General features: G+C 42.9%; 1 protein-coding gene across 10 annotated transcripts in view; it reads left to right on the top strand.

Moving 5' to 3' along the window:
• The window catches only part of auts2a (activator of transcription and developmental regulator AUTS2 a), a 1,178,234-nt gene that overhangs the window by 299,344 nt on the left and 855,798 nt on the right, over nucleotides 1-23,092 (top strand). For all 10 annotated transcript variants that reach the window (XM_048556878.2, XM_059655523.1, XM_048556879.2 and 7 more), the window contains exon 3: nucleotides 4,526-4,735. In XM_048556878.2, coding sequence (XP_048412835.2) covers nucleotides 4,526-4,735 — 210 coding nt within the window. The remainder of the gene's footprint in view (nucleotides 1-4,525; nucleotides 4,736-23,092) is intronic.

Below are 23,092 nucleotides of genomic sequence, written 5' to 3'. Positions count from 1 at the left end.
ACTCAAACCACCTTTGAGCAGGTGTCCTTGCTCCCTGCAAGGTTCAGAAAAGATGTGGCTGAACCAGAGGGGATTGTCCCCACACTTGGCTGCCCAAAATGAACCCAATGCCTTTCAGACTATGCAGTTACAAATTTTTGATGGAAACGGTAACCATTTTGAAAGGTGAAAGTGGTCGGTTTCATCGCAGTCAATTGAGCAAATAGACATTTGAGGCTGGATCTTCCATTCAGGATCAGGGTCCTGCTATCAGGATCAAATGCAGACTCTGAACCCACATCGCCTCACTGGACAAAGAATTGTCCAATCTCATTGACCAATTAATATCCAGAGGTCACATCCTCCCTGCCCCCAGGGATGACGAGCCTGTGCCCAACTCTGGAGGACGAGGAGAGGGATTTCCGGCAACAAAGCCTCAAGTTTGAAGTACTGTCTCAGCACTCTTAAAATTTATAGAAGTAGCAATGACCAGAGTTGCCAGACTTTTTATTTGGAACTCCTCCATAGTGCATTGGTCATTTCTCATCTGTGTCAGCAGTGTTTTTTTTAAAGTACGCATTCTGGATTGCCACCAGCCAGTCTTCCACCAGCCTTCATTCTTTGACCACATTTTAACTATTGCACGGGACTCGCCTTGAGTGTGCGGATAGCTTTGGAAATCCGCTTACTTTCTGTGTTCTGGACTGAAACAGGGAACTAGATTGCCTGCTTTTGTTTCCATCTCAATCCCCCACTAAATTCCTGCCCTTGGAAATAGTTTGAAATGGTGATATTGTTGTTCCAGTAATTCTCTAACTCCCAGCTTCCACCTTTTCCCATGTAATAATGTATAAAAATGTTTGAATGTTAATGAAAATGATCCGGTGCAGTTCGCCATATCAGGTTGCACCACAGTTCCTTGACGGACAATGAAGTAATTTGAATTGTAGCAACTGTTGCAACGTGGGAAACACAACAGGCAAAATTTGTGTTCAGCAAGCTCCCACAATATGATAACAACCAGAGAGTATTTTACTGAAACTTTTTGTGTAGGATAAATGTTAGCCTGGAGGTATCAAGGATATTTCCCTTAGTCTTTGCAATCCCCGAAAATCTTTTGCATCTATTCAAGACAGCGGCAAATGTCTGACTCAAAGAACATCACCTTCATTAGTGTAGCACTCCCTCAATACTACACTGGAATATCTATTCAGATTTTTTTTTTAACTTGAACCTGTAATGTGACTTCAAAATAAGTGTGGCACTAACTGAGCTGGACTGGAATCTCTGGACCAGCACAGTCAATTGACATTGTCTGAACTGGTGCAAAGGAATTGGAATTTCAACCTCCTAGAGACTAGCACTGATGAAATATTTATATTCTTACATATATGAGGATAAAAATGACAGCCTTGGTTTCATGATAGTGCTCACATCTTGGGGTGTGGAGGTCATGCTACCACACAAACCTGAGACATTCCAGTATTTAATCTGAGCTGGCACTTCTGTATGGTTTTGGGGAGCGGTGCTGCTCAGAGGTACAGTCAGAGATACACATTAAACTTAAGGTTATTTGAGTGGTTAGAAATGATTTCAGTGTGCTATACAAAGATGAGCAGGAGAGCTTGGTGCCTGAGCAAGCATTTACTTTTAGCCAGCACAACAAAAAACACAGCTTAGCTGAACATTTAACCATCAACAGTTGTGGGTCCCGTCAGCTTTGTTTGCTTGCGGTGATTCACTCAAAAGCACTTGGTTGGCTGTGAAGTGTTTTGGGATGTCCTTTGGATGCGAAAGTCGAATTTTTCGTCTTATTCACACATTGTGACGCCAGCTGTCATCGCTGGCTCTGCGTTTCGCCACAAACAGCCAGCAACAGAATGCTACAAGACATTTAAAATCCAGCACGTGCATGCAAAATAAAAGGGTTTTGTTCCTTGAACTCTTGAGACTCTGCCATTTCCCAGTGGAATACATTGCCAAGGGCATAAAGGTTATGTTGTTAGCATAACTGCATGTGCCTGATGCAGAGCTCTTTCTCGTCTGTTGACACACCACATGATTTTTATTGAGTACCGCCAATGACAGATGTTTTTGTACGCTGTGACCAATGTTTTCATGCTTCAATGCACTTCCAAAAAAAACAGTTGATTTTGTGCTGTTTTGGTGCTTTTAAATGCAAACTGAAAATCTTACTAAACCAACTGAGGCTGAAGGAGCAGTTTCTCTTTCCTCTGGTTATATGGGACTACATCTAACCTGTGAGAATTTAGGGCTGAACCCTCTCACGTTTGTCAGCTTTAAGAACGCCGCAGGGAAATGTGTTTAGACAATTGCAGCCCAGTTCCCGATGGAAGTTTCTCCACGACACAGAGATTGCAAGTAATTTGTCACAAGCATAGCAGCCGACACAGACAGCTCATAATAATGTGCTTTGTGGAACAGAAATAACAGTGGCGGTTTGTGAATTTGAGTGTTTAAAGCTCATTGGGAACAGTGAATTCTGTCAGAGGACTCTCTGGGCAGGCCATGGAAGTAATTTGGCAGAATGTCTCAAGACCAGACCTTTCAAGAAAGGACCCAAGATTTAACTTAGTGGCAATGAGAAGGGTCCTCACTGCCAGCACCCTTGTACAGACCCAGTGTGTTGCACCATTGCTTAATAAATGAGGTGGGAGAAAAGTCATAGGTTGACTGTGACATGTATGCTGCATTCTTACCTAGGAGTAACCGTGGCTTATTGCGACATGTTTTTCATCTGTACAGATGCAGGAAGACTCCAGATTCAATCCGTAATTCGCAGGATATGTGTAGAGCTGGCCAGGCCAGCATTAATTATCCATCTCTAATTGCTCTTGATGAAGTGATAATGAACTGCCTTCTTCAACCATTGTGGTCCAAGTGGAGTAGGTGCATGCACAGTATTGTATGGGAAAGAATTCTGGGATTTTGGTCCAGGAACAGTGGTAATGTTTTCAAGTCAGGGCAGTGTATGTGGTTAAAGCCTGCAAGTGTTAATATTTCCAGATATCTGCTTCTTAGCTTGTAGATGACAGAGGTCAGTTTTATCAGGTACCTGGGTATGTAAGGTGATCATAAAATCATAGAGTCCCTACAATGTGAAGCAGGCCATTTAGCCCATTGAGTCCACACCGACCCTCTAAAGAGTACCCCATCCAGACCCACCTCCTTACCCTATCCCTGTAACCCTGCATTTCCCGTGGCTAACACGTCCCTGGACATTATGGGCTATTTAGCATGGCCAACCCACCTAACCTACACATCTTTGGACTGTGGGAGGAAACTTATGCATACACAGGGAAAATGTGCAAACTCCAAACAGACAGTTGCCTGAGGGTGGAAGTGAACCCAGGCTCCTGGTACAGTGAGGTAGCAGTTCTAACTACTGAGCCACTGTGCCAGGAGACAGTGAGGACTGCAGATGCTGGAAGCGAGAGTCAAAAAATAAGGAGCTGGAAAAGCATAGCAGGTCAGACAGCATCTGAGGAGCAGGAAAGTAAATGTCTCGGGTTGGAACCCTTCTTCAGGACTCTTCTGAGCTGAAACATTGACTTTTCTGTTTCTTGGATGCTGTCTGGCCTGCTGACCTGCCCGACCTGATTTTTACAGCTCCACATTTGTTGACTCGAGAAACTCTGCCACCCATGTTGTTGAACAGTCCTTGGCAAGTTGTTGCAGTACAATTTGCAGTTGATGTTGGTGGCAGAGTGAATAAATGTTCACTGCGTTCGATGGGATGCCAATGAAGCAGGCTGCTTTGCCCTGGATGGCAGGTTTCATAGGCTCTGACCTTCTTTTGGAGCCAAAATATTTATATCGGTAGCCCTGCTGAAGTTCTGGTCAATGGTTAAGCCTGACATGATTTTAAGGGGTTCAACAATTCTAATGCCATTGAATGTGAAAATGTGATGGTTGGGTTTGTTCTGGTTGACCTGAGCAGAAGTGCTCTAGTTGACCATGGTTCTCACCCTGAACTCCCTGTAGCTCCTTGTTTGAAGAGGCTGAGGAGAGAACAGCAAGAAAATTTGAAATGATGTACCTGACGGCACAGTAATTTGTCATCAGTCATACTTGAATAGTGGCCACTCTGGTGAGGGTGCTCTATGTCCATCTGAAAAAATAGAAACATCTCAGGAAAGCACATAGGGCTGGAAGAATAAATGGCAAGAATGAAAAATAATCTTGACAAATACAACTTTGATATATTTTTTAATTGATCAACAAATCACAAACGCTGCCAAACTCTAGTTACTTCCCATTTGAATAGCGATTTTTAAACTCTGAATTTGTTAGTTTCATGCATTGTTCATTGTGTTCCTTACTTTTTATATTTTTCTATAATATTATGTTTCAATAGGAATTTACTAATAGTTCAACATAAAGAATTCAACTTTATGCTGCAGACTTTTGATTTATACACCAGTTTGGCACTAGAATGATCTTTTTGAAAATATAATACAGTCAGATAGAATATCGGCCTGTGATTGTTGACATTCGAACTTACTGGATGTTCTTCATTTTGTAGAAGGACATCGCACTAAAACCGCACGAACGCCTCGAGAAACTTCAAAATCCTCTTGCAAAGAAAAAACGCAATGAACTGCAAAATGGCTTGAGTTTCCATGCCAACAAGAACAGACACAGCTACCGCAATGGAAGTTCTGACCGGGAAAATGACCCCAGCTTGAGTCACGTTCATGGAAAACAGAAGCGTTTTCAGAAGAGGCACAGACAGGTAGGGTGGATTATCCTTCTTATGGGCTAGAACAGTGAACGCCATATGGGATATTCTTGACTGAACGTTTGCACCATAAAATGTTGTTTCCTTCTGATTTTACTGACATATTTAGAACAGCTTCCCACATACAAACTGTCTACATCATATTTTACAAAATGATAATGGAGGTCCAATGTGTTTTGAAGTCGATCTATTTTACCTTAAGAATTCAGCCATACTTCCTCCCTGGAGAATTTGTCATCTTTCTCTCCAAGGTTGCCAAGGATTCAAAAGAAAATTGCTTGGAGCAATACCAATTCAGTCCAGTTCAGCAAGAATGACTAACCTGGTCAGTAATTCAGAAACCTCACTTTGAAGTTGTTTTGATGACACGTGTGGGGGATAAAGATGTTATTTCGGTTTAGAGTAAACAGGATAAGAGCTGCGACTAAGTCAATATCAGTTTTGTCTCAGTTAATTGTGTTTACAAAGGATTTTCCTATAGGTGGCACACTGTTACAGCACTCGGTCAAGCTATTGGCTGTACATTACTGCATTCCTGTAGTTGCTACATGCTTGACCCTAAGCTGAATAGAAGGTCAGTTTCATTGATTGAATTTCACTGACATTAAGGTACTTCAGATCTGTGTGTGGGTCCTGGAAGTATCAGTTAGAGCAAGCGTATTCACAAAGATCATTGTTTCTCCGTCTAAGCATTTTGCTTAAGAGCTCGTGGAGTTCATTGTGATAATGCCAGAGTCCAGTTAGAAGAAGTGATAATGGGAACTGCAGATGCTGGAGAATCCAAGATAACAAAGTGTTATCCAGCTTTCATCCAGCTCCACACTTTGTTATCAAGTTAGAAGAATCCTACTTTATTCTTACACTTCAAAACTTCAATGCAATTCAGTAAGATTATACTTAACAGCGTACAGTTTTTCACAAGAGAATCCTATAATCCCTACAGTGAGGAAACAGGCCCTTCGACCCAACAAGTCCACACTGACTCTTGGAGCAACCCACCCAGACCCATTCCCCATAACCCACCTAATCTATACACTCCTGAACTCTAGACAACACGTGTAGGCACGGTGGGTCAGTGGTGAGCACTGCTGCTGCGCAGTGCCAGGGACCTGGGTTTGATTCCACCCTCGGGCGATTGTCTTTGTGGAGTTTGCACATTGGCCATGCTAAATTGTCCGTAGTGTTCAGGGATGTGTAGATTTGGTGCGTTATAGGGGGCTAGATCTGGGTGGGATGCCCTGAGGTTCGGTGTGGACTTGTTGGACTGAAGGGCCTGTTTCCACACTGTTGGGGTTCTATTCTCTTCTCTTCTCATCCTCTTCTCAATCTGCAACTTAACCGGGATTTAGATGTTTCAGGCATGATAGACAGGGATGTAAAAGATGACTAAGGTTTCATTACCAATAAGAGAGAATATCACAGCTATACTGAGGGAGAACACATTGCAGGGCTCATCCAGCAAGGCCATATGGGTAGAGTTCAGGAATATGAAAGATGCAGTTACTTTGTTGGATTGTATCACAGCTTTCCAACAGCCAGCGAGAGATGAAGGAACAGATATGTGGACAGTTTATGGAAAAACGGTGGGTTGTTGTGGTGGTTGACTTTAACTTAGAGACGAAGAGTCATGCAGCACGGAAATAGACCCTTCGGTCCAATTCGACTACACCGACGAGATATCCTAAATAAATCTTGTCCCATCTTCCAGCATTTGGCCCAGATCCCTCTAAATCATTAAATGTTGCAATTGTACCGGCCTCCACCACTTCCTTTGACAGCTCATTCCATACATGCTCCACCCTCTGTATGAAAAAGTTGTCCCTTAGATCCCTTTTAAATCTTTCCCCTGTCGCCCTAAAACTGTGCCCTCTGGTTTTGGACTCCCCAGCCTTTAGAGAAAAACCTTGTTTATTTACCTATCTATGCCCGTCATGATTATATAAACCTCTAAGGTCACCCCTCATGCAGTTTTACAATGTGTTTATTGTTGTGGCATGGCAGAGGTTCCAGACCATGCAGACTTGTGTCTTCTTTACATGACATCACATCATGTGATTTTACTGCTGTAATGATACTTGCTTTGCCTTCAGTCACTCTTTCGATTTAGGAGTCGGTGAGCGATGCTTGTGTGTGTTGTATAGTAACATTGGTAAGCACAGAGGCCAAATTGCATATGTAAATTTGTGAAATTGTAGCCATGTAAATGGTGTTGCAAATGAACTTCAAAATATCTGATTCAACAGAACCCAACAAAATCCGGGTTATAAATACCTCGGATGGTATGTATAGAAAATCACAAGTTGCCACATATTGTAATGTGGAACTATGAATACAGATGATAGAGGATCCCACTTTCTTTCTATCACATGGATAACTTTACCACACACCCTGCCTGCCAGTGGCATGTTGGAAGAACCCATGCGTTTATCCATCTTAGGAACTCATCCTCCTGAGCATATACATCCTGGGGGTAGGAACTCAAAATGACTCAGAGACATGATGCTATCCCAATCCATGACATCCCATCTCTTTACGAGGCCTGGTGCGAAATCAATGTGAGGCACAAGATGAGCTTTTATTGTCATAAAAGCTATACAAATAAATAGAAGTTGTTGTTTCATTTCTTTGTTTAAACATTCACTTAGACACTCCTCTTCATTTCATTTGTTCTCGCATTCTGACTGGTGTTATTTCTTTTTTTTTGTTTGGCTTTATTCAGCTCAGTCTCCAGACCCGTCTCCTTTTCAGCTGAACAGAATCATTGTAATAACTGTGAAACACTTTGCTCCAGATCAAACTTGCCATTAAGCAGAATGTGTTCTCCAGAGAAGTAACTTGTACCTTGCAGAGATGAAACAGATATTTACGTTTAATCTTCATTCAGTTCGGACAGAATTACACAGGTGTTTTGCTGATGACTGGCAAGTGATGTTTCCAAAATACAATACCTCTAGGTCATTATCGCATAATGACCTACACTGACAGGGATAATAAACTGTGAAGCTGGATGAACACAGTAGGCCAAGCAGCATCTCAGGAGCATAAAAGCTGACGTTTTGGGCCTAGACCCTTCATCAGAGAGGGGGTTGGGGTGAGGGTTCTGGAATAAATAGGGAGAGAGGGGGAGGCGGACCGAAGATGGAGAGAAAAGAAGATAGGTGGAGAGGAGAGTATAGGTGGGGAGGTGATAGATCAGTCGAGGGAAGATGGACAGATCAAGGAGGTGGAATGAGGTTAGTAGGTAAGAGACAGAGGTGCGGCTTGGGGTGGGAGGAAGGGATGGGTGAGAGGAAGAACAGGTTAGGGAGGCAGAGACAGGCTGGACTGGTTTTGGGATGCAGTGGGTGGAGGGGAAGAGCTGGGCTGGTTGTGTGGTGCAGTCGGGGGAGGGGACGAACTGGTCTGGTGTTGGGATGCGGTGCGGGAAGGGGAGATTTTGAAGCTGGTGAAGTCCACATTGATACCATATGGCTGCAGGGTTCCCAGGTGGAATATGAGTTGCTGTTCCTGCAACCTTCAGGTGGCATCATTGTGGCAGTGCAGGAGGCCCATGATGGACATGTCATCTAGAGAATGGGAGGGGGAGTGGAAATGGTTTGCGACTGGGAGGTGCAGTTGTTTGTTGCGAACTGAGCGGAGGTGTTCTGCAAAGCGGTCCCCAAGCCTCCGCTTGGTTTCCCCAATGTAGAGGAAGCCACACCGGGTACAATGGATGCAGTATACCACATTGGCAGATGTGCAGGTGAACCTCTGCTTAATATGGAAAGTCATCTTGGGGCCTGGGATAGGGGTGAGGGAGGAGGTGTGGGGACAAGTGTAGCATTTCCTGCGGTTGCAGGGGAAGGTGCCGGGTGTGGTGGGGTTGGAGGGCAGTCAGGAGAGGGGATGGAAAAATGTCTTGGGTGGTGGGGTCGGATTGTAGATGGCGGAAGTGTCGGAGGATGATGCGTTGTATCCGGAGGTTGGTGGGGTGGTGTGTGAGAACGAGGGGATTCCTCTTTGGGCGGTTGTGGCGGGGGCGGGGTTTGAGGGATGTGTTGCGGGAAATGCAGGAGACGCGGTCAAGGGCGTTCTCGACCACTGGGGAGCAAGTTGCGGTCCTTGAAGAACTTGGACATCTGGGATGTGCGGGAGTGGAATGCCTCATCGTGGGAGCAGATGCGGCGGAGGCGGAGGAATTGGGAATAGGGGATGGAATTTTTGCAGGAGGGTGGGTGGGAGGAGGTGTATTCTAGGTAGCTGTGGGAGTCGGTGGGCTTGAAATGGACATCAGTTACAAGCTGGTTGCCTGAGATGGAGACTGAGAGGTCCAGGAAGGTGAGGGATGTGCTGGAGATGGCCCAGGTGAACTGAAGGTTGGGGTGGAAGGTGTTGGTGAAGTGGATGAACTGTTCGAGCTCCTCTGGGGAGCAAGAGGCGGCGCCGATACAGTCATCAATGTAACGGAGGAAGAGGTGGGGTTTGGGGCCTGTGTAGGTGCAGAAGAGGGACTGTTCCATGTAACCTACAAAGAGGCAGGCATAGCTGGGGCCCATGCGGGTACCCATGTTCACCCCCTTTGTCTGTAGGAAGTGGGAGGAATCGAAAGAGAAGTTGTTGACGGTGAGGACGAGTTCGGCTAGGCGGATGAGGGTGTCGGTGGAGGGGGACTGGTCGGGCCTGCGGGACAGGAAGAAGCGGAGGGCCTTGAGGCCATCTGCATGTGGAATACAGGTGTATAGGGACTGGACATCCATGGTGAAAATAAGGTGTTGGGGGCCAGGGAATTGGAAGTGCTGGAGGAGGTGGAGGGCGTGGGTGGTGTCACGGACGTAGGTAGGGAGTTCCTGGACCAAAGGGGAGAAAATGGTGTCCAGATAGGTGGAGATGAGTTTGGTGGGGCAGGAACAGGCTGAGACAATGGGTCGACCAGGGCAGGCAGGTTTGTGGATTTTGGGAAGGAGATAGAAATGGGCCATGCGGGTTGGGGAACAATGAGGTTGGAGGCTGTGGGTGGGAGGTCCCCTGAGGTGATGAGGTCATGAATGGTGTTGGAGATGATGGTTTGGTGCTCGGGGGTGGGGTCATGATCGGGGCGGGGGGGTGGTAGGAGGAGGTGTTGGAGAGTTGGCGTTTGGCCTCGGCAATGTAGAGGTCAGTGCGCCATACTACCACTGTGCCACCCATGTCTGCTGGTTTGATGGTGAGGTTGGGGTTGGAGCGGAGGGAGCAGAGGGCTTCCCGTTCTGCGGGGTAGAGGTTGGAGTGGGTGAGAGGGGTGGAGAGTTTGAGGTGGTTAATGTCTCGACGGCAGTTGGAGATGAAGAGGTCGAGGGAAGTTCGGAGGCCTGGGGGTGGTGTCCAGGAGGAGGACTTGTGTTGGAAATGGGCGGAGGGGTCAGTGGAGGGAGGGTTATGTTCCCGGTTGAAGAAGTAAGCGTGGTGGCGAAGGCGGCGGAAAAACTGTTCTATGTCCAACCGTGACTGGTATTCATTGATGTGTGGTTGTAGGGGGACAAAGGTGAGCCCCTTACTAAGGACTGACCACTGACGGGGACTTGCTTAGCCCTGCAGCTAGGATGGCGGAGAATTTGTTATGTGTGTGTCCAGAATGGGTTTTTTTGAAACAATATGTAAATAGTCCAACTAGTGAAGGGGCCAAACTAGATCTGTCGTTTGGGAATGAGACTGATCAGGTGATCAAAATTTCTGTGGGGGACCATTTCTGGAACAGTGACCGTAGTCATCTAAGTTTTAAGATACTTATGGGTAAGGATAAGATTAGTTCTTTGGTGAAAATACTGAATTGAGGAGAAGCCAACTACCTCAATATTAGGCAGGAACTGGGAATTGTAGATTGGGCAACTGTTTGAGGACAAATCCATATGTGGCATATGGGAATCTTTGAAGGCCAATTGATGAGAGTACAGGACCAGCGTGTTCTTGTGAAAATGAAGGATCAGGATGGCAAGATTCAGGAACTCTGAGAAAAAAATAGAGCTTAGTCAAAAAGGAAAAGGAGGCATAAGTGAAGGCTTAGGAAACTGAAGAGAGACAGACCCCTCAAATTATACAAAGATAGCAGGAAAGAACTTAAGCAAGCAATCAGGAGGGCTAAAATGGGCCTTGAAATGTCTTTGGCAAATAGGATTAAGGAAAATCCCAAGTCTGTTTGTACATACATAAGGATCAAGAGGGTGGGTAGGGAAAGGACAAGTACACTGAAGAATTATGGAGAGAATTTGTGAATGGAACCAAAAAAAATGGGTAAGATCCTTAATGAATACTTTGCACTGGTAGTCGCCAAGGAGCAGGACATAGTAGATAGTGAGTCTTGGGAGGGTGTGTGGATATTCTGGGGCATGTCAATATAAAGGAAAGGTGGGATCGGGTGCCTTTACAAGCAATAAGGTAGACAAGTTCCCAGAATCTGATGGGTCAAACCAGAATGCTGAGGGAAGCTGGTGAAGAAATTGCTGGGGTCTTGTACGAAATCTTTGAAACCTCTTTGGTCACAGAAGAGGTCCCAAAAGACTGGAGAATAGTCAACATTGTCCCTTTGTTTAATAAGGGGAACAGGGATAATCCGGGAAATTGCAGGCTATCGAGCCTTACGTCAGTGGTAGGGAAATTGTTAGTGAAGATTCTTAGGGATAGGATTTACACACATTTGGAAAAATATGGACTTATTAGCAACGGCTTTGTGCCCAATAGGTGATATCTCATAAATTGTAGAAAATGGCAGAACTCTTAGAAGCATCCACATTTAGAGGGATTTAGGCATACAGATCCACAGTTCCCTGAAATTGCCAACACAAGTGGATAGGGTCGTCAGGAAGCCATATAGCATGCTTGCCTTCATTGGTATAAAAATTAGCAAGTCATGTTGCAGCTGTATAGAACTGTATTTCGGCCACATTTGGAATAATTTGTACAGTTCTGGTCACCACACTACAAAAAGGATAGAGAGCTTTGGGGTGGTGCAGAAATGGTTTACCAGAGTATTGCCTGTTCTGAGGGTATCAGCAATGAGGAGAGATTCGACAGACTTAGTTTGTTTTCACATGAACGTCAAAGCATGAGAGGCAACCTGGCAGAAGTTTACAAAATGATGAAAGGTATGGATAGTCAGAGTCTTTTTCCCAGGGTTGAAATGTCAATAAGTAAGGTGCATAGGGTTAAAGTAAGAGGGGCTAAGCTTGAAGGAAATGTGGGAGGCAATATTTTACAGAGAGTGGTAAGTGCCTGGAATACATTAGCAGAGGAGGTAGTGGAGGAGGACACGATAGCATCATTTAAGAGGCATCTTGACAGGTACATGCATAGGCAGGAAATAAAGAGGTATAGACCGAAAAGAGGCAAAAGGTTTTTGCTTTAGAAAGGCATCACGTGTTGGTGCATTCTTGGCGGGCTCAAGGACCTGTTCCTGTACTGTTCTTTGATCTTATTTGTTCTCAGTTAGTGACCAACGATACTGATCATGTAAAACAGTCACTTGAATTGTGAGTGGGGAATCAGTAAGTATAGTGAATTTGGATGGAGCGGGCAGAATACAGAAAGAACCTTTTTACAGTGAGAAAATTACATTTGTCTGCATTGGTTTTGATGAAAAGTCATAGGGATAAACAGCATATAAACAGACCCTTTGGTCCAACATGCCAACTAGCTATCCGCTATAATTCTAGTCCCACCTGCCAGCATTTGGTCCATATCCCTCTAACCCCTTCTTATTCATTTACCCATCCAGGTGCCTTTTAAATGTTGTATTTGTACCAGTGAGTAGACCTTTTGAGTAGAAACCTTTATCTAACTTTATTTATTTTACTTGGGGCAACACTGATTCAGTCCAATTGAGCATGAATCACTGAACTTGTCAGGAGCTCAGAAACCTCAGTTTGAAGTTGTATTGATGAAAGATGTGAGAGATAAAGCAACCACTGCTCATAATGAAACTTGTTCTATTTATTAACATTTCCTTCATCTCTTTGTGTTCTGATAGTTTGGGTAGAATGTGGCTTAGCTCTCTAGAGGTTTGTAATTCAAATGCTGAATGTAGGTTTTCAGAATGATATCATGATTCAGTGTTGATATGTTCATTACTTCCATGGCAGATTAATACTAATAACTTCAGAATGTCAATTCACACTGCTAGTCAAAGCCATAGCTTATTTTCATTCAGCTCCTGCATATTCTCTACAATATTATTTAGTCCAAGGCTTATAATTGAGCAGTGAACAAATGGTGCCAGCAGGCAGTTTCTTCTTGAAGGTAATGGATATACAGAAATAGATACTTGTTAATTTGAGCTATGTTCAATAAAGATGTAAGACTGAATTAATAGAGCTCAAGTTATCTGTTTGAACTCCAGAGAAAGCAGATCATACTTAAGAGTGGGAGGATAGAAGTAAGGTCTGGGATGAGACTGTTGTGAAAATGAACTGACAAGTGCTTGAAGAGGCTGAAAAGTAAAGCAATAGAGCAAAGCAACGGGTGACACATCATATAGACCCTTGGAGGAGAGGAAATTGGACCTGTCCCTGAAGTGAGACTTGGTGGAGTTGTGAATTTTTCACTGTAGTTTGATTTGTAGCTTTCCACTTGGAAAATAACCTCACATGTTGTTCACTTGTTTTAACTGTAAGCATTTCTTTTGTCTACTGCAGCAACGAATGCTGCTGGTTGTGTCATGTTCTATCCACTTCAAGTTAATTAAAGCAATTAAATAGGGTTATTTAAGCTTTTGCAAGATTGCTGTAGACTTTGACATCTAAATAGAATGAGAATTTTATATCATAGAATATTTCAATTCGATAAAATTGGCTTTTTGAAGCAGTCCGTTGAAACCATGTGCCAGCAATTGCAATAGTTTCTTCTAAGAAAAGTCGTCCTTTTTCCATTGACAGGGGAAGGCGATTATATTTGAGAGTTTTGGCAATATAACTGAAAGTATTTAGGGCTTTTCTATAGGGCTTATTCCCTCACCCCTGAAGTTAACTTCTATATGCTTGTGAAGGATTTTTTAAGGCTCATGGCCTTAATGTCATCATTACCTTTCTCTGATGTGACATTAATACAACATTCCAACAGATAGACTTTGTGAGTAGCAATGAGGATCGTGACTATCACCATTGTTTATGGGTGAGTTGTACATGCACAGTTAAAAGCAAGGGTCGAGGTCCAAACCGTCAGCTTTTCTCCTCCTAAGATGCTGCTTGGCCTGCTGTATTCATCCAGCTCCACACCTTGTTATCCCTAAACCCAGAAGCAGCCACCTGAGATGCAGATTACTCCATAAACTGCCAAAACAACATCCCACCATCTAACTCACATGAAGATCCTGTACTATGCCATAGTTGTAGATTAACATTGCTATATATTTTTAAAAAGTTGGTGCTTGTCTATTCCAGTTTAAGTACCCATTTAATGGAAAGTCTTAATTTTTACCAAGTCTCTGATACTAAACATTAACTTTATAAATATGAGAACTCAGTCTTTCCACTCCAGATTATTGAAGGTTTTAAAAAACGGTTTTACTTTTTTAGTTTTGTCTCATCTTTCACTTACACTCTCCATTATTTTATGACTTCCTCTCACTTTCGCATTCCAAACCCATGACCACTTCCACCTGAAAGGATAAGGGCAGCAGATACATAAGGTATCACCTGCAGGTTCCCTTCCAAGGCACTCACCATGTTCATTTGGAAATATATGACCATTCTTTCACTGTCCCTGGGCCAACCAATCCTGGAATTCCTTCCCTAACAGCATTGTTAGACAACATGGACTGCAGCAGTTGAAGAAGACAACTCATTTACACCTTCTCGTGCCCTGCTAGGGCTATGCAATAAATGCTGGGTCAGCCAGCAATACTCACATCCCATGAATGAATAATACCCAATGAAGCGATGGTGTGGTGGTGTCACAGCCGGACTGTAATCCAGAGACCCAAATAACATTTTGGAGAACTAGGTTCAAATACCAGAATGGCAGATCGTGGAATTTGAATTCAACAAGAAAAATCTGAAATTAAGAATCTAATGATGAAATCCATTGTTGACTGTTAGCAAAACCTGTCTGGTACACTAATGCCCTTTAGGGAAGAAAACTGCTATTCTTACCTGGTCTGGCCTACATGTGCCTCCAGACCCACAGCAATGTGGTTGAATCTTAACTACCCTCTGGGCAATTAGAGATGGGCAATAAGTGTTGGTCTGGCCAGTGATGCCCTTATCCCATGAATGCATAAAGGTAAAGGAATTGCTGGTTCAGGCTTTGTCGTGCTCATTGACGTGTCCAATCTGCTTGGATAAGGGTGTACACATTTGCTTGCCCTGATTAGACTGTTTCTCAATGACAGGTAAAGGATTTTTAGTTGACAGCAAGTTATCATCCAAAAGTCTCCAACAACGTTGGAATGTCAACAGGCATGCACAATTTCAACCAAGAGCTTACTGGCACCATTTGTTCACCACTTGCAGCAAAGTTTAATTTTGTATTCTTTACAGTCAATCTAAGCATCCTCATAACACTTCAGACACAAGAACAGAAATTGCTAGTTTTCATAGAATCCCTACAGTGTGGAAACTGGCCTTTCGGTCCAACAAGTCCACACCAACCCTCAGAGCATACCACCCAGACCCAATCCCCACCCACCTAATCTGCAATTTAGCACGGCCAATCCACTTAGCCTGCACATCTTTGGACTGTTGGAAGAAACTGGAGCACCTGGAGGAAACCCACATGGACACTGGGAGAACGTGCAAACTCCACGCAGACAGTCGCCCGAGTGTGGAATCAAACCTGGGTTCCTGGCGCTGAGAGGCAGCAGAGCCAACCACCACGCTGCCCCGTATTGTTTCAGATTTCCAGCAATACCGTTCTTTGCTTTTATTTTATTCATGCACTTCGGTGTTGATTTTACTTCCAAGAATAACAACCATTTTGAAAAAGATGATGCTAACAGTATTTGGCAGATGGTCCTCTTGATTTGTCAGACCTATTAGGAGTAACTACTCAGTCTGTATTTCAATGATTTGTTTCCTGATCAATGAAATGCTCTACTTGTGATGGTTTTCAGGTTAACTAGAAAGAGGGGATAAATCAACCATCTTGCTGAACACTTTGTGTAATGTTATGCTGTTTGTGCGTGGACATTCAGAGAAAAGTAATATAAGCAAGTGCAATGACCGAAACCTTGTGCAACTTGAAACTTGTAAAGGAAGCACAATTCTTTTGAAAGTTAATCTCCAAGCAATTGGCTTCTTTCCTACCTCAGATAAATACAATACAGGCCAATTATGGGCACCCTGCTAGTGACAATGTTTCATTTAAAAGGAACACTTAATCAGACACTGAGTACGTCCCCATGTATCCGACTGTTGCTGAATATGAACAATTACATACCACAAACATTTTGAGTCTCTCAGTGGTGTTGGAAAGTAATTGCTGCTGTTTGTTTAACGTGGAGGATAGTTAGTGTTGTGGCTTCTACAAGGGCAATGTTACTCAGTTTGCTTCATCTTGAATGTCTTGTTTGCGTTGAACATGATTTAGTTTAGAATGTCTGTGTTAATAGCACAAATTTACCTAGCCAGGGAGAAGGGACAGGCAGCAAAATTGTGCTGTGTGGGCTGAGACCATCTATTTGGGTTTGTAAGGGATTGCAGGTGAAGGGTGAATTATTAAATGAGTTATTTACATTAGTCTGTGGTTGTCATAATATAGCATCAGGATAGTAAATTAAGAAGTGTTGATAAAATGTTTACACAAAATGCATTCATTTAATGTTCAAGTAACCTAAGATAGGTACGTTGAAAAGTTAAAGTGTACTAAATCTACAATGAGACCAGCTAACAAGATAATGGAAATGTTGCAGCATACTGTTTTTTGGACTGTAAAAATGATGCATACATTTGATTTGTTACTGTCATGTGTACCGAGATACAATGAAATGTGTTACCTTATGTGATTTGCAGGTAGATTGTACTGTACAGTGCATTTGGGTAATAGAACAGAGTGCAGGAAACAAGGTTAATGCTGTTGAAAAGGTGCAGAGAGGGATCAACATTAAAGAGGTCCATTCAAAACACTGATAAGTATACACTGATCTGGGAAATGTGCTAAAGTCAGCCATAAAAGAGGACTGGCCATTCTTGAGTTGAAGTATCCATCTCTGGTGACAAATAGCCGGAGAGTTAGAAGGTCAACTACAAGAGGGCATGGGCTCAAGGAGAGGATAAAGTTTAGAGGAGAAGTGCGGGGAATTCTTTTCACACAGGAGGTGATGGGTGCCTGGATCACACTGCCAATGAAGGCGGTGGAAGCAAGCACATTACCAACTTTTAAGTGTGACTTGCTAGACACGTTAATATGGTGCAAATAGAGGCATAGATGCTGTGTCTGGGCAATAAGTAGCTGGTCAAAATAAGGATTAAGAATTGGTGCAGGCTTGTTGGGCCAAAAGGCCTGTTTCTACACTATTATATTGTGCTGTAAAGTGTATGAACAGAAGTGTCTCTCAAAAATCTCATTCACGGGTAGACAGAATGATTTCAGGGATGATTCATTGAAAAGAATAACCGACCATGGGTCAAAGCATATTATATTCCCCTGGTGTAAGCCTTATGTATATTTCACTTAGAATAGTGCATTTATTCTGCGTCACTTCAAATAGTAAGATGCAGGGATTGGTGGGGGAATTAGTTGAGATTAAGAAGATGATTAAAGGACTAGGCCACATTTGTGCATTTGCTATTGAAAAGAAAGTTGAAGGGGGAGTAGGGGCTTCATGTTTTGTCTGTCAGAATTAGATTCAGAAGTTATTCTAAAAAGAATTGTGGGCCTGTTGAAGGCATGACTGTAAATAATAATTCATTCTTCCTTACCAAGAACAATTCCCGCAGAGGAACAACCTGCAGAGAAATAATGACAACTCCATCATGTGAAATCTTGAAGGTCCATCTTTAGGTAATTTCCATTTATAAGTCCATTATTATCATGACTGCCACATCAGCAGGTCATATGTGGTTCTCCTGATGCTAACCACATCAGTGTTAGTCTGTGATACTGACACGACCAAGGCAGAAGCAGGAGCTGAAGTGAGAGTTAGATTGATTTGCAGAGAACATCTTCTGTCACTGTGGTTTGCTCTGCGCATGCTCACCATTTATCCAAGTGGTTTCTGCACCCCTTTCGTTGACAGTGTAAGAACTATCTTTGTCCAGCCCCCTTTAGATACTGCGTGATAGCATTCATGATCGGAGTGGTCTCCTGAACTCGTTTCAATTACATGATTGACACAGAGAAAATTCCTGGATTGTTTTAGTCCTAAATTTACCTAGATTGCTGCCTGGCATTTTATGTCTTCCAGGGCATTTCATGTGTTTCAGTGCGGGGAGGATGAGTGTTGTGACTAACAAGGCATTTCAGTTTTGTGAAAGAACAAGGTGCAGAGCTGGATGAACACAACAGGTCAAGCAGCATCAGAGGAGCAGGAAAGCTGATGTTTTGTGCCGAGAAAGAAGGGTCTAGGCCTAAAATGTCAACTTTCCTGCTCGTCTGCTGCTTGGCCTGCTGAGTTCATCCAGATCTACACCTTGTTATTTCAGATTCTCCAGCATCTGCAGTTTCTACTGTCTCAGTTTTGTGACAGGCAGGCTGAGTTGACTGGTCAACCCTTCCCTGTTTATCATGGTTCAAGTGTCTGAATTTGAAAGCAAACAAAACTTCTTTGAGGCAAACAGGCAAAAATGAAGATGATGAGGAAGGGGGATCCATTTGTGACAAAAGGGATTAACTGGTGTGCTTCCAGTCTTATCCCCCTGTCCTGGAGGATGGATGGAAAATGAAAGGTGAAAGGACTGACGGTGGATGAAGTGAGGGATGGCAAATGGCACCACGTCATTAGAGACAGGTAGAAGAAAGAGCAAATATGTACTTTGGTTTACCATGTGCAACAGTGCAGGATATCCACATGACTCGAAGCAGGAAGGATCCCCGATTCTTTAGTAATTAGAATTGGCACCCTGAACTGATAGCCGTTAGCTCATTCTTGAATTTATAAATGGGAGTTGGCATTCAATGGCAGGCAAGCACACACAATGCTGCTTCCTGTTCAGAAGCTGCTTAGTTGGTGAGAGTTCATACATGTGACAGCTGGTGTACTTTTAAAATCTCTGCAATGAGTACCCTCCTCCAAACTGACAAAAGGAAGGTCAGTGACGACAAGAAAATGGAATGAATAAATGAAGGTACTGTAATTGTGTGGCATTTTAATTAGTGTTTACCCAGCCTCTCCCACAACTGTAGGTAAGCACTAAAGATGGTTGTATAGAGTAGGAGGGGGTGCTCAGAGTAAAGTGAACAGATGGAAGGGATGGTGTTCACTGAGCTTTCCCAGCATGCATTGACAGTATCAGTAACAAGCAATTTACAACGTGCTATTTACAGCTTGGGTTACAGTCCTCCATTGGTTCAGAGTGCTCTTTAGCAGCTGCTTTCATAATAACTTCTTCGAGCTGTTAATTGAACATGAAAATGTGTGTGGGAGGGGTTCCTCAATGGCAGCCGCATCTTGTGATAATGAAGAAGAAAAGACACAGTGTATTATAATGGTAATGGAGGCTGATATCACATGCTTCTCTTTCATGATTGAACAAACACAACTGACTGCTGCTGCCAGCTGCAGTAAAGCATGACACACCGCACAATTCTAAGAACTAGTGGACTGCATAGATTAGCTCACATCACGTAATCTGAAGTGTTGCAGCCGGGGGACTAATCATTCTGCTATGGAGCAATTAATGTTGCATTCATTTGTGGTCTCGCAATGTGCAAGATGTTTGGTTGCCTTGGAATATGCAGCATTTCTATTGGGGGATTGACTTCAGAGAGCCATTTCAAAATTCAGAGTGCTAATTTGACCTTCTGACTGTAACCCTTATCCCAATGTGCTAGCTAGGCATTATGACTGCATGGATATTTCATGCCAACTTTGAGATATCCTGTGTTCGCTTGTGGCAAGAAAGTATCAGTCCACACGTGGTACTTTGTAATGCTGGAGCAAGTCCACAGCCTATTCGCATTAATGGTAAGAGGTATTCTCAAATTACTGGACATTTCCATGAGGGGAATTGAAAAGGTTTTTAGATCTATGTCACTTTAATGGTAAAGATTACAATTAGAGATGGTGCTAATTTTAATCAGAGATAATGGGAACTGCAGATGCTGGAGAATCCGAGATAACAAAGTGTGGAGCTGGATGAACACAGCAGACCAAGCAGCATCTTAGAAGCACAAAATCTGACGTTTCGGGCCTAGACCCTTCATCGGAAAAGGTGATAATTTTAGATTGTTTTATGTGTTTATTGAATAAAACATTCTTCTCAAGGTTGCTCCCAATTTTCTTTGCCATACAATTCATGAAGAGCAGCAGTATAGCACTGAATTAAAATATTACACCATTGCACTGTTCCTATATTAAAATTCAGACTGTACTTCAAGTAGAGTTCATTGTTTGTGTCCTGAGGTGGTGAAAAGTATTACAATATGTCAATGCACATTCTTTCTTAACTGGCCAAACAGGCCAGAGGCCAAGTTTTACTTTCTTGCAGTGAAAAAGTACTTATTATTTTAATCTAACCAGGTTTGCTGTACTTCCCCAAAAGCGATGACTGCATTCTTCTGTTATAAAGTTATTTCCTCAATTATTTAGTAAGCCAACGCTGCATAGTTCAAACATTTACAAACATTGCTTTGATAAATTTTGCTTTGTTTCCTGCAGATATTACCATTTTACTAGGCTAAAGGAACAGGAATGTTAATGTGAAGGGTAGGGGATGGGGATAGAAGCAGAAAGGGCAGGAGACACATTGGGAGTGAGGCGTTGTGAATAGGTTATAATGATTGTGGAGAGGAAGAGAGCTCAAAAAGTGGAGCTGTAGAGAAAGACCTAGAGAGAGACAAAAGAGGGCAAAGAAGGAAATGGCCGTGCAGCACAATATTGAAAATAACAAGAAGAAAAGAACTGGAATGTCTGTTCCTAGTTCATTCAAGATGGCACCTGGAGCTATCTGTGCATGTGCACCCAACTTCTGTGTGGCTGTGCTTGGCTCATTCTGGCTGTTGATCTGAATTTGTGGTGGAGTTCTGTGCTCCAAATCAAACTCCATTGAAGCTATTTGCTTTTGGTTTAGATGCAGTGCTTTGTTTCTGGCAGGGTGCTACTTTAAATCGCCTGAGTGGTCACCCTGTTGCAGCTGGAAAGGTCTTCACAGGCTGGTGTGATTTCCTGGTGCTCCACCCAGCTCCAAAGAAGCAGTCGAGAAAAAGAAAAGGACATTTGTACACCCTAAAGTGTTTCTCAGTCAATTAGTTATTTTAGAAACGTAAGCACTGTTAGAATGTGGGGGATAATCTGCAGTTAATTTTCTCACAGCTCCTACAAATAGCAATAAAGGAGTGATTCATCTAGATTTCACCAGTGTTGTTTGCGGGGTAAATGGTGGCCAGGACACTGGGTGCATTGTTCCTTTTTAAATCTTATCCTGAGTCTTTCCATATCTGCATTAGAGCATGCAGCGAGGCCTTCAGGTTAATGTCTGATAGGCTGCACCTCTGACATTAGATTCTGAAATAATAATTAATTTAATTTATGTTGGAGATCTTGAGTGAGACTTAAAGGTATAATTTTCTGTCTTGAAGACACAGAAAGAAAAACTCTCTCCTTATAAATCAACTTTCATGATCACACATTCACTTTCCTGTATTCACTTTCCTGTTCAGTTTGAACTGCAATAATTGTTGCAGTGTAGGAAATGTGTTGACTTGTGTGAAGATTTCCTGGGGCTTTTAGAGGGAGCATAAATAAGTTTGTATTGATAATCTACACATTGCTGTTGAAAATTAAGTGAGAGGATTATTCTGAGCCTCATTTTCTGCCTGATTATTTTTTCTTGAGTATCCTAGAGTGGGGAAATCTGAAGATTGTTAGTACAAACTGGGGAAGTGTATAGGCCTTCCAGAAACAGATTGAAAACACTGAAAACAAATTGTTTTAACACCTCACACCAGGACAGCTGGAGCCACCTGGGGCTTCCTGACTACTGCTCTTCACCATCTGGTCTCCAACTCTATCTAGGTGGTCAGATTAATACAACACACATCTTCGGCCTGCAGCTGTGTTCCGATTTTCTCCTGGTGACCCACCCAGCAGTGATGCTACATGTGGAGTGTTATGGTTTTATTAACAGGGAAATCAGTTGATATTATGTGATGTGTATTTCCTCAAAGTAGTTGGTGTGTGTTGTTCAACACTTTAGAAATAATTCCAGAAAAGTAAAAACACACAAGCCATTTATATGTTTGCGTTCCCCTTAATAGTAGTTTTCGCTCCTTGTGTTTGTCCTGTTTGCACATCTATTTACACCAACCAACAGCAAAAGCCTACCTAACCTCCTCTGAAATGTTAGTTGTTTGACATGCAAACACTTCAAACACATAGACAGTATCATAAAGCTTGTTGCTTTTGGAGAATGTTCTCAGGTGAGACCAGTTTGCTGCAGTGAATGGGGTAATGGCATAGTGATCATGTTAATGCACTTGTATTCAACATGACCTCTGGGTTACTTCTGAACCATGAGTTTAAATCCAGCTAAGGCAGCTGGGTCAATTTAAACTCAAACTATTAATTAATCTATCTGGAACAAAACACAAATCTCAACATTAATAACAATCATGAAACCACCAGCTGTCATAAAATGCATCTGATTCACTGATTTCCCCTTACTTGCTTTGGCCTACATCTGACTCCAGACTGCCAGTGATGTGGTTAACTCTTAACTGCAAGGTCCAAGGCAAAGTGGCACGTTGAATCCAACAATGGCTGAGGCCAGAAAGCAGAGGATGATGATAGAGGGATGTTTTTGTGACTGGATGTCTGTTTCTATTGGCTTGCTCAGAGGTTGGTGCAGGGATCTTTGTTGTTGGGATATACAGTAATGATTTGGACTTATGTAGGGAGATGTGTGTGGTTGATGTGAAGAATGGTAGGGTGTAAAATAACTGCAGAGGGAATGCAAGGCAAGGAATTGCATAACAACTGGAAAGTACTCAGGATCAGAGGGTCACAGGTGTGCATACATAGATCCCTGAGGTAGCAGGGCAGTTTGACAAGTGAGTTAAAGCAAATAGGATACTTTATTTTTTGTGAGTTAAGGTATAGAATACAAGGAAAGAGAGGTTATGCTGAACTGTATAAAATGCTGGTTAGGCCACAACTGTATTACAGCATGCAGTTGTGGTCACCACATTATGAGAAGAACCTGAGGGGCAAGTTCTTCACACAGAGTGCGCTGCGTCTATGGAATGGGCTGC

This window comes from Stegostoma tigrinum, chromosome 27 (genome assembly GCF_030684315.1).
Source record: "Stegostoma tigrinum isolate sSteTig4 chromosome 27, sSteTig4.hap1, whole genome shotgun sequence".
Taxonomy (NCBI): domain Eukaryota; kingdom Metazoa; phylum Chordata; class Chondrichthyes; order Orectolobiformes; family Stegostomatidae; genus Stegostoma; species Stegostoma tigrinum.
The sequence above is the reverse complement of the archived record's forward strand: the minus strand, read 5'-3'. Positions and strand labels throughout refer to the sequence as shown.